This window comes from Lissotriton vulgaris, chromosome 3_1, assembly GCF_964263255.1.
Source record: "Lissotriton vulgaris chromosome 3_1, aLisVul1.2, whole genome shotgun sequence".
In the NCBI taxonomy this organism is placed as follows: domain Eukaryota; kingdom Metazoa; phylum Chordata; class Amphibia; order Caudata; family Salamandridae; genus Lissotriton; species Lissotriton vulgaris.
Genome location: NC_141689.1, coordinates 1,428,065,706 through 1,428,078,274, shown reverse-complemented (window position 1 = coordinate 1,428,078,274; position 12,569 = coordinate 1,428,065,706). Strand labels below are relative to the sequence as shown.

At 45.7% G+C, this 12,569-nt stretch overlaps 1 protein-coding gene across 1 annotated transcript in view; it reads right to left on the bottom strand.

The window, feature by feature from the left end:
• CENPC (centromere protein C) overlaps positions 1 to 12,170 on the bottom strand; it is a 1,111,772-nt gene extending 1,099,602 nt beyond the window's left edge. Inside the window, exon 1 of the mRNA XM_086961919.1 lies at positions 11,819 to 12,170. Within this exon, the coding sequence (XP_086818045.1) occupies positions 11,819 to 11,833 (15 nt within the window). The 5' untranslated portion in view covers positions 11,834 to 12,170. The remainder of the gene's footprint in view (positions 1 to 11,818) is intronic.
• Between the last annotated feature and the right edge of the window lie 399 nt (positions 12,171 to 12,569).

Sequence of the window (12,569 nt, the reverse complement as noted above, 5' to 3'; positions counted from 1 at the left end):
CAATAGAATCAGCATACTGGGATGGCTGATAGAGTGGCACATAGCCAGCCCATCCACCATTCCTTGCGAGGGTACTCACGATGTGTAGTGTGGGGAATCAGATAGTGAAGCATTTCCAGGCAGAAGGATTTAGGGTTTGTGATTGATCTCCTCACCCTAAATATATAGCTGGGAGGCTTCATGCCCGGCTCGTTTTAGGGTCACAGCAGACACCGCCATTCACAGCAAGGGGTGCTTGGAAGTCAAGCCTGTGCAGTAATGTGGAAGAAGGGGGGCACGAGGCAGGGGGGTAGGAGAGAGAGAGGAGAGAGTGTATTGTATAGCAAAGCAAATGGCTTTAACTTAATAAAAGGCGAGACCTATTGCATTTTTAATGCTCGTTATAGTCATGCCTAGTGTAGCACGGAACACATCATTCGGACATTCTTAGTGATCTTTTTCCGGGCAAAGAAATGCAAATATCAAGGGATGTTCGATCCAAAGAGACCATACTACCATCAACGTGTAAACAGTCATAAAAACCTTTGCAGATGCATTAAGTTAAAGGGGCAAAAAAAAAAAGATTGGATGCCCTGATGGTTGCACTTTATCTTGTGTCGTATTAAGGCACAATTTGATACATCTGCTCAGGCAGAACTTTGGGGATATATCTATTTGGAGTATGGGCTTAACAAGCTTCCTAAAGGACAGAGGTTTACACGGCTAGGTCACATAAGCAACAAGTGTGGCACGTCTGCTCTCTGAAGTGCACAACTGCAGGATCCGGTGAAACAGTACAGTAGTCTTGACCCTCAAGATACATGCCTGTAAAATCTGTAACCTGCAGGATAACTATGCTATTTGAGCGCTGCACAACTGTAACATCTGAGTTCTCTATATGAGATACATAAAAACGACATGAGAACAAGTAATAACTCAGCTGTTTACTAGACACTTAACAGTTCTAATCAGAGAGCTAGCTCAGCTGTCAGAACACAGTCTGTTATCAATATAACCAAAGGCACAGCTATTCTGTCCAAGAGACATGTAACTGAAATGGGCAAGCCAACTCTGTTGTTTGAAGCATATTATAGCCCGCCGTAACGGGCTATACTGGCTATTAAAGGCCCGCTGCAGCGTTCGGCAAGGGCCTTTAACAAGGGAGCGGGACTTTAATAGCTGGTACAGCCCACTACGAAGGGCTATAAGGTTATTAGAACATTCTGAAATCCCCTCAGGCTCCCTGAAGCCTTAAAGAAATATTGGAATGTTGGAGCTCCTGCCTTATACCAGCCATTATAAGCCCGGAGCTACTTCATTGTTTTCAATGGAGCTCCCAACATTCCAATGTTCTAATATCTCTTCCGAAAATAAGTAGAGCCAGGCACTGCTATTGGTAATGTTTCTTTAAGAGGGTAAAGAGTTTATAGGTGCTCTCAGGTGTCGCCCATCACTCTGGGCGAGTGTAGATAAATCAGAATGAGCTCTCCGGAAAGGTGGCGGATGCGAAGGAGTTGTTAATGATGTTCCGGAGTTGGGGTGCGATGATGGAGTCGGCTTTGTTAAAGATGTGGTGTGGACAGGGGTCGGCAAGGGAGCCGGAGTGGATGGTGTTCATCACGAGGGTGGTGTCTTCAGTGCTAACAGGGGTCCAGGCGTAGAGGATGGAGGTGGGGGCGTTGGTTTGGTGGTTGGGTGCGTGGTCTGGGCGCTGAAGCTGTTGTGTATGTTGGCGATCTTGAGGTGGAAGAATGAGGCGAGTACGTCGCAGAGGTCTTGTAAGGGCGTGATGTCGTTGTTGCTGGCGCTGGGGTTGGAGAGCTCTTTAACGATGTTGAAGAGTTCCTTGCTGTTGTTGTCCAGTCGTTCTCTGAATGCGGTCCTTTTGGTGGTGCGGATCAGCTGGTGGTGTTTGCGGATGGCGCTCGAAGGCTGACATGTTTTCTGTCGCCAGGCTTTCGAGGGTACGGCAGGATTTTTTGGAGTCTTTGAGGTCGTTGGTGAACCACGAGGTTTTCTTGCTGCCGGGTCGGCTGGTAGGATTCTTCAGCGGTGCAAGGGCATTGGCGCAGTCGGCGAGCCACTGTGTGAGGTTGCGGGCAGCTTCGTTGGGGTTCGTAGTGTTGGTGGGGGGGTTTTGGCTCAGGGCGGTGGTGAGCTGGTCGGCGGAGAACTTGCTCCTGCTTCTTCGGGGAGCCTGCTGCGGGTGGTAGTGGGTCGTAGTTTTCCTGAAGTTGAAGTGGACGCACCTGTGGTCCGTCCAGTGTAGTCCGGTGGAGTGGCTGAAGGCGATGTGGTTGCTGGAGGAGAAGACTGGGTCAAGCGTGTGGCCGGCGTAGTGGGTGGGGGTGTTCACCAGTTGCTTGAGTCAGAGGTTGGCGAGGTTGTCAAGCAGGGTAGTGGTGTTGTTGTCGTTGTTTTCCAAGTGGAAGTTGAGGTCTCCCAGGAGGATGTAGTCTGAGGAGGTGAGGGCGTACGGGCTGATGAAGTCTGCGATGGCTTCGCTGAACTGTGTGCGTGGACCTGGGGGTCTGTAGAGTACCTCTGAGGGTGGTCTTGAGGTCGGTGTGTATCTGGAAGTGAAGGTGCTTGGCTGCGGTGAGGGTGTCTTCGGAGTTGGTCGTGATGCGGATGGTGTTTCTGTGGACGATGGCGATGCCCCCTCCGTTTGGTTGATGCGGTCCCTGCGGGTGATCTTGTAGCCGTCCGGGATGGCTATGGCAATGTCGGGGGCTGAGGAGGTGTTCATCCAGGTTTCTGTGAGGAAGGCGACGTCTGGTGATGTTGTGTCGAGGAGGTTCCAGAGTTCGACGGCGTGCCTGTGGACGGAGCGGGTGTTGAGCAGGATGCACTTGAGGTGATTGTTGCTGGTGCCTGGTCTGGCGGGTGCGGTGCAGGTCCGGAGGCAGGTGAATTTGCAGGCTTGGCAGGTGAAGGGTCTGTGGGTGCGTTTCGGGGTGGCTCGGTGACAGGAGAGGTTCCGGCCGGTGTTGAGTGCGTGGAGGGTGGCGGCGTCGTAGTTCAGACGGGTGGGGTGGTGTCGCTGAGGGCCAGGGGTCCTGGCGCTGGGTGCGGTCCAGGCGCGGACGGGCTTGCCTTTGGTGCGCCTTCGGCACGCAATCGGAGCGCCTGCTGCGCGTTCGCGTGGACTCCGCCAGAAATGGCGAAGTGGGAGGGAGGAGCAGCTGGGAGGCAGAAGTGGGCAGTGAATGGGAATGGAGGAGAGGATACAGAAAAGAAAAGGGGGCGGGCCGCATGGGAGCAGCGGAGGGGATCGGGGAGCGGGAGGTGCACAGGCGTGAAAAAAACAGTCCCAAGGGGCGGCGTGGTAGAGGAAAAACACAATCACTGTAACAGTGGCAAAAATAGCAGTCACAGGACAACAACACAGTTACAGGGCACAAAATACAGGAAGCACAAAATACTAGTTAGCAGAGGACGCTAACTCGCGGCAGCAGCGGTGATAGCCTGAGCGCACTCACGAGGAGCCATGCGGTGCGTGGAGCGACCGGCCCTTCAACAGGGTCAAAGGTCACAGCTCACTACCGTGTGGACTCAGCAATAAATGGCCAAGTGGGAGGGAGGAGCAGCTAGGAGGCGGGAGCGGGGAGGCGAATGGGAAGGGAAGAGAGGATACAGAAAAGAAAAGGGGGCGGGCCGCAGGGGAGCAGCGGTGGGGGATCGTGGAGCGGGGTGGTGCACAGGCGGGGAAAAAACGGTCCCAAGGGGCGGCGAGGGAGAGGAAAAACACAATCACGGTAACAGTGGCAAAAATAGCAGTCACGGGGCAACAACACAGTTACAGGGCACAAAATACAGGAAGCAAAAAATACTAGTTAGCAGAGGACGCTAACTCGCGGCAGCAGCGGTGATAGCCTGAGCGCACTCACGAGGAGCCGTGCGGTGCGTGGAGCGACCGTCCCTTCAACAGGGTCAAAGGTCACTTGAGCTAGCTGGTCTATAGGCCAACATAACATGCAGGGGTGTCCGGAATCAAACTTGACACCAAGACCTTAGTTTATGTTGTCCAAACAATGTGCAGATTCTACGGATTAATAGGAACTACACAACATGGCGCCAACATTGATTAGGCACTTATTTAATGGTCAAATCGGAGTAGTTTACTCGTGCTCTCTCAGAGACCCCCTAATCACATTAAACCAGACGCCCGTAGTGGGAAAAGGGAATCTGTCTCAGCCGAGTAGGTAGTCCTAGTTATTGGCTGTAGGTTTTATCAAGCTTAAAGGATTAAAAATAAAGTACCATATTGTACGAACAGAATCTAAAATAAATTTTCATAAAAACAATTTTCATTTTTACAATGTCCAAACAGAGACGGCGTTTGAGTACAGGAAGATACTCTAAAAATTTCAGAAAATTGGAGAAAGGCAGTTACTGTGAAATTACTACAACATGGCCTCCCAGCAAAGGGTGGAGATGTTATCTTCGTGGTTGAAGGTCCAAGGTATTTTATTCTTGGGTTACATTCCCAGCTTCCGGCGCACAAACGCAATTGTTTCACACTTACATTGAAGAGGAGACACCAGATAAATACTTTCCACACGTGGACATATAGAAGTCCCGTTAACTTACCAAGAGCATATAAATTTGTTTAAAGGTGCCCTCCCCCACACTGTAGAAAACGTGAGACTCGATCAGCACAGCAAAGAAGGAGCAACCAGGCCGGCCTTACTTTTGTGTACACTACATCCCAACATGCACAGGTTAGGAACAGCAGAAATGCGCACACTATACGCAGATTTAGTGAACATTTACAGAAATCTTACACAATGCAAACAATTTTAGTTCAACCTGTGAGGGCCTCTCAGGCTGCACAACCTCAAATACTCAGGTATCAGCCCTCAAACGCTGAATGGAAAGAATTACCACCAGTCGGGAACAAGTACTGTTCTCTACAGCACAAAAAATAGCACAGCTTGAAGCGTTTTTCCCTTATACGGGCCCACAGGAAAAAACACAATATTCTAACAATTTGCTTGCCAATAGGTAATACTAGAGGTTTTGAAACAAATCCAGAATGAGTATGGGGCTGAACCTATCCTGGATTTAGGGATGAAAATAATAGGCAATATTGACCAAGTTTCTGCTATTATGTTGAGCAACATAAATGGGAAGGCAGCTGCGATGGCTACAAGAAACGCCTGAGGGAACTCTCTCTCATACAACAGGAGAGGGAGTTACCCAAGATTATCGTAGCAACCTACTCTTCCCTGGAAAAGATAATCTGGGAGATTCAATGGACTAACTCTCTCACTGCAACAGACGTAGATTATAGATTTGACGCTACATTACAAATACAATCATTCCTGCAGCACGAACAAGAATATCCTCGGCCGAATTAAATTATGCCTCTAGATTGATTTGAAACTTTCATTTATACCGATAGAGCTGCTCAACCTGCCAAAGGATCGAAACAGCAATATTCTGCTGCATGCACAATAGTAAGAGGGCACATGAAAGATGGGAAGATTTTTCCCAAGAATAACACACACAGTCCTTAGGGGACTGCATATCGCAGTTGGCAGAATTAAAAGCCCTGATACTGGCACTACAAAATACGGATCGCGAATTCCCCACACTTACCATATGTGATTAATTTTACTGTGTCCAGTCTTACAATGAATTTCTTCACTATTGGGGGCAAAATAGGTTTTGAGATTTGAAGGGTTGCACAATCAAGCACAAGATGCTTTGGGAACAAGTGGCGAAGATGAAAGAAGATCCGCCACGGACTCATGTTTTTCATACATTGATTCATCGTGTTGAAGTTCATGATGAAGGGACTTCAATGGCGGATGAAGCCGCCAAGGAAACAGTTTGTACTGCTGCCGTTGCTCCAATCACTCGTTATAGTATGAGCATAGATGGAACAACTAGGATAGCTGTCCATGCCCACACAACAGCTAAGCATCACCAAAAGGCTTCCCACTCAAGTTCTCTTACAAGATAGATGCACAAAATAATCTGTATGCTCAAATTCCAGGAGTGGGGGAAGAGTAATACCAAACACTGATTGCAGATTGGTATTGATACTAGCTGCACATGAGGGTCTGGGTTCAGCATATGCATGGATTATAGCCACAGTTTCATTAGGGGCAGCACTACTAGTGGCCCGGTCTCACTAAAGAGACCAAGGACTTTGTCCCTAAATGCGACATCTGCCAGTAGACAAAAGGTTCTACCATAGCACGTCCACCGCAAACACCTTTAGTGATCTCAGACAAACCTCTTTCTTGTGTCTGTTTGGATCACTGCGGCTCCTTACACTCAAACAGGGCTTAGAAGTGCATCTTGGTGGCAGTAGATTCATACTCTAGATTCCTGTGGGTTTGGCCCCAGTGCTCGGATGGCGGCCGAACTGTTATAAAAGATTTGCGAGTCTTTATCAGGACATACGCAATTGGCACATTACATTCCGACCAAGGCCCAGCGTTTAGATCTCAGTCTTACAAAGCAGCCATGGGAAGTTGGGGCGTGGCCTTGCGGTACTCCTCCCCCTACCACCCAGAGGGAAATTCAGTGGTAGAGAGGAAGAACCGAGACTTATAGCAATACTTAACAGCTAGGGTACTAGGCTAGCGTGGCAGTTGCCAAGAAAATCCAGGGGGGTGGGGGAGGGAGGGTCGTACACCCTTTGAGATCCTATTTGGTGTGAGAATGTGGGTACCAGACCTTAATAATGTCAGCGCAGTGGCGGCGGAAACTCCATTTGACCTCAATGATCGTTTGGATGTTTTACAGGACTTAAATTATACAGAGCTTTACAAGCACCGCCACTGGAGAAGTTAAAGCAGTGTCGGCAAGACTTGCCTGGATCCCGAAGATTGGGGACCTGGTAAGAGAAAAAACAGTGGGCAAGAAAGAATCTGGGCCATCGTACAGAGCGCCTGTACCTGTCCTGGCTGTTTAAGGTAGCAGAACTGTACTTCTTACGCCTCTTGCCGGTTGCTGACACAAAAGGTTTTTCTCCATCAATCAGATCAGATCACATATTATGTGGCCGATTCTCAACAGTAGGCCACGTGGGCTCCTGGGTAGCCACAGATCTCTTCTCAATATTGGGCAGGAAGTTCAGATGGAAGCCTTAATATCACACGAAGATTCCACTTTCCAAAGAGAAGCAGTAAACAACAATGAAATTATATTTATCCCTATTGAAACAATTACAACTGTTAAGTCAACTAGTTCAGAAATTTCAATTCGACAACATCTATATGAATACAGATCAGATCGAGTCATCTCCTGGTTCTACAAAACCTGCTGAGCTGCCAAAAATAGACCGGAAGGTGTCTGGCTACTTTGAGCATTATGATGATTTTTCATTGGATACCAGTGAACCTGAATTGCCAACACCGCCACTCACTTTCAAGCTACGAGTTTATTCTCTCTATCTTTGGCTGAAAAAGACACACCTTCTTGCCCCCTGGGTACATCTTTGGGTTACAATTGGATTACTTTTCCTGGTACTCAGGATTGGTTTGGTGACTGTCTTTTTTCTAATTCTGAATGGAAAGGATCTCCCAGAACACTCTGGAGTACAACAAGAGAACTTGGTACTGAAACCACATGCATCATCGCACCATGAACTGAGGGATCTGTCCCTAGTGAACATTACAGCAGTTCCAGTTACCAATGGAATAGTTTGGGAAAGGTTATTGTATGATGTTTATTGTCCTACTGAACTTTTGCAAACTCCATAGTTCTGTAAAATGTCTTTAAATGATATATCACCTCTAGTACATTCTCTGATGATTGGGACATTGAAACTGCATAATTTGCTTTCAGATCTAGAGCAACCAGCAGCATTTTCTAATAATCAAGTGTATGCTGGTACAAGTAATTTTGGAGATATGTTCTGTTATCTACATTATGGTCACCACTTTTTACACAAAGCTAGTATCCCACGTGCTGTTTAAAACTACACCCAATCGGAACACTGCACAAGAGCGCCGAAGGGTAGTTCAAAAAACATTTTCATAGAAGTTTGCATATTTTTCTTCTTTTGACACATCAGACCCAGCCTCTTATTACTTTATGCTTTCACCAACACTCACAAAGAAGAACATGCACAGAAACACCAAGCTGATTTACTCTGCTTCCTTAATTTCCCAACTATCTATACGAGGTTTCGACTTTTGGAATGACACAATAGACACAAAATCTGCCTGGGGAACAAAAGATTGCCAGGTTCAGGGAAAAGAGGCATTATTTAGAGCATGTTTCATTCCACATCAAATGATTTTCCTGAATGAAACAGTGCAACAGACTTCATGCCTTGGTTTAGCTAAGGCAAAAGATTCTAACACACCGCGCATTCCCACATTTGCACGCTTTCAACATTGGCAACAATACACAAAGTACAGTGAGGATACATTAGATGCCATCTTAACTCTAACCGTTATTTATGATTTATGCGGAGTACAAGATCTTCTTTTTATTGTGACTATTGTTATTTCTTGCATCACTAAAAAGTCACTTTGGAATTAAATGCCTGAGGTCAGAAAATCTGTTGATTTCCAGAAACCCTGTCACTTCCTGCTCACTTTATGTTACTGTATTTTTTCCATGTTTGTTTCAGTGAAATAAATCGTAATACCTACTATTTGGATAGTAATAGACCCAATCCTGATTGAAGTTTTGTGGCTACTATTATGTATTTTTCTTGAAAGGGACACTGTCTCTAATAACATGCTCCATAATGGATCATACAATACATCAGACCCCCATCACCAGGGTTGGTTGGTTTGACTTCTAGACATGGACAGATGGCAGTCTAGATTCTTGGGTGACACAGGAGGGTTTAAGATCAACAAGCCTGACCTCTGCTATGTACAAAAAGAACACGCTGGGGTGGTGACATCATATAGTGTTGGGAACTTATTCCTAGATTGGCTTAAGACCTTAACACTTTCTCAGGTTAAACAACACTTGTCCCTTCTTTCTGATGACCTGGATCTCAGGGATGTTTTACTAGGTCTCAAAAACTCACGTCTAAAGTGCTTGTTGTATGGAATATACAACAAGCTATGGAAGACTTCTTAGCAGGAAGCTGCAGAGAGATTGCGCAAGATCGACAGGGTAAATATGGAAAAGGCTTTGGCAGTGGTTTTCAATGGTATGACCACTTTATCATCCCGAATGTATTCACTAGGAAACATTGTGTCTTCTGCAACTGACATAATACAGTAAGACTAGTCTATTTTACAACATGGGCAGTCACAGATGCGTTCCATCGTAATGACGGGGTGGACGTTGCAAACTCTACGTTCTGGCCACGTGCTGTGGCGCTACAATTCAATACTACCTGTCTGTTTTCTGAATACAATCTAACGGAAAGAGATAACTATGACTCGCAGGGATGGAAAAACACCATTTGTACATTGAAAAATTGAAAAATTAGACCAATTACCTTTTACCATGGCAGAGACACCATCCACAGACTGGATTATCCATGGTTATATCACCCTACTGGTCACGACTTTCCAATTCTAATATTGTCTCCAAAACCAACAGGTAGGCAGATACCAAGCCCTAAGGGAAGGTTATGTACATAAGCATTGGGTATTACCGTTCAGGTTTAAGTGCAGGAAAGGGGACACAGAAGTTTTTCTTAGTGGTTCCAACTGTGAGGATGCCCATAGTGGTTCCTTGTCCTGCTACGTTTGGCAGGAATGCCGATTTTAATTTTTTCTGCTCCACAATGGGGGTCCCAGTTTGATTCGGAATGGATATAGCACTGCGGGTGCTATGATGTGTGAGCACATGATTTACACATTTGGCACACTTCGACTTTGAGAACTGGACGAGCACTGACTGGTTCTCGTCCTTCATGCCTGTTTGGCTTAACTGCATACAACATGTATTCTACTGCCTGCTTTGCGGCCACAAATGCTTATTAGACATAGCCTAGGATCACAACTGGTTGCGCCACTGGACACTGATGTACTACTGGACCCAATAACGGCCCCTGGGTATTATTGTACCCAGCGTTTTCCGTTGCTGATGAATGCATTTCTTGAGCCACCCGGTGGTGCTTCAGCTCCTAGCGACCTGGACAACGGCTTTACGATACACATACAGGATGCAGTCTCTCACTAAGCAGCTATGGGAATTGGATGGAATCACGTTTGCGCTCCATAAATGTGCTTTGAGGTGCCCCTCTGGGAGAGAGGTCTGCGATTATGGACAACAACAATGTTGTGTCTGCCACTCTGGCACAAAGCACAAATCTAAAAGGTTCTTCTAGTTCGAGGCAGATGATCCCTTAGGGCAAGTTTTTTTCCAATGTAAAGGGCGGTCTTTAAGGTTCTTCATACTTTACCCATTTCCAATGCAATCTAGAACATCAGCAAGTACTCATTCAAATGAACATTCTGGTGCCTTTGGCATACACCAGTTGCCAAGAGGAGCTTGTTACAGATCTCTCAATCTGGTAAATGCAACTGCTGTCTCTCAAAGCGGTCCGGTTCAAGAGTGAGGCATATACCCGAGCAGACATACAGAGCAAAATCATTCCCTCATTTCAGGAAGTGTTACTCGCCTCAGAGATCTTCAAGTCCATTTGCCAAAAGTTTGGGAGGTCATTCCTGGATCTATTTGCCTTCCCAGAGAATGAACAGCTTCCCATATTTTACTCTCCCTTTGAATCCTTTGAGTACAGTACTAGTTGCAAGAAAATGTAATAAACAAAATGGCACAAAATCAACAAAAATCCATTAAAGGAGACAAACCATGGATATGAATTTTCAAATTTTTAAATTAAAAGAAAATGTAAAACACCACTTCGTACTAATGATAGTCTACGTAAGCATAGACCAGGACCTATACATGATTTCAGGCCCACTACAACGAGAGCACAGGTCAGATACACCAAGCAGGTTCTTTGCAGGCAAAGATTTACCCTTCGAACAGCCTGTTTTACAGGGCTTAAAATCCTCCAGCGGGGCAAGCCTGAAGCTATATTCGAGGAAGATGCATAATAACTATTGTACACCTTTATTACAAGGTTCTCCTGACAGCTCGTGGAAATGAAAAAGATGTCTACGTCCCAAATTTCCATAACTACTGGAGTAGATACTTTGGGTCACTTCTAGGCTCGTAGAAGCTCCAGACGGCATTTAAAGGCAAGATTCATTACAGCAGATATCTTCAGCAAGCTCCAGTCCATGACCAATTTGATACTGGTCACTTCAGGTTTTCCCTTAAAGTGGGTTAGTCAAATCGATTCCAATTAATTAGGCCACAGCTCACATAATGCAATGATTTTGTAAATGTAGCCAAGAGACTGGAAACAAAGCGAGCCAACAATTCTACTCGGGTGTGCTGTGGAACCAGCCAAACGAACTTTGCAATTTTGGACAATAAAAAAACTGAAGGCATGATGACAATATGCTGCAGGTAGTTCACACAAGTAGTGCATTTTTCTTTGCAATCGTGTTACCTGTCAGTATGGCTTATCAACTGTAAAGGAAGGATAAAAGTAACACAATTCAGAGAAAAGAAAATATATACTAGGTAACCTGTAGGTACCCGATGTGGAAACTTCGGATCACAAAATGCTGGATGTCTACATGAGATCTCGGCTAGATGAAAAAATCTTGACTCCAAAATACTTCAGGGGATCAGAAAAGGTTGACAATAATTTGACCTGGCTTTGGAAAAAGATGACATGATGGTACGCTAGGCTAATAACTATAAATCCACAAATAACGAAACAGCAGACACTGAACAGATTACCATCAGGGTACAAAAAAAAAATCGGGGGCAAAGCCAGCATCCAAACACAAATCTTTACTACCAATCCGAAAGGTGCACTTACCAACCCGCTGCACATTTTGCTTTCTTGGGGAAGTGCAAATTATGGCGCCAGTTCACAGTGCGCTGACAGGGCACCCATACTTTCACGCCCAATCCTGTTCGCCAGTGCAGCAGCAACGGCTACGGCGTAGCGTACTACCAAAGCAGTATTACCTGCTTCGCGCCTGCGTGAGGCACTAGAGTCCTAAAAGCGGCCATGTCTGTGACAGGCATGCTAGTACTTTCCTGCTACTATGTGCTGTTTTTTTCAAAATAAGTTACTGGTAGCACCTTTAGACACAGCTGTTAGGGGATGGATGCCGGGGGAACACCGTACATTGAGTCCAGTGGTCAAGATAAGTATTGTTGACAACTTCGAAAAGATAAACGCCCACAAAGGCAGAACGAAAAAAGGCCGAAAACAGGCCTCTACCCACACAACGACAAAGAAAGAATTAGTTAAAGCCAATTGCATACAAAAAGGGCACACGCTGATCAATAAGCTGTTTATTTTTTATATGATTTTCTATAACGCAATCTGACCTAACGCTGTTAGAGCGTTTAATAAAACAATCCACAGGAAATCAGTTATATTAAACGGTTTCAAAACATAAACAAATGTATAAGTCATAATATACAGGAACAGCTGTGACGTTTTTAAATTTGCGTGAGAAATTTCCATCGTTTCAGTGTACGAATTCGCGACATTCTCCTGCCAAATGAGTGACACTTCAAGTGACAGTTTCTTGCGAGTAAAACGAAGCAAATGAAGA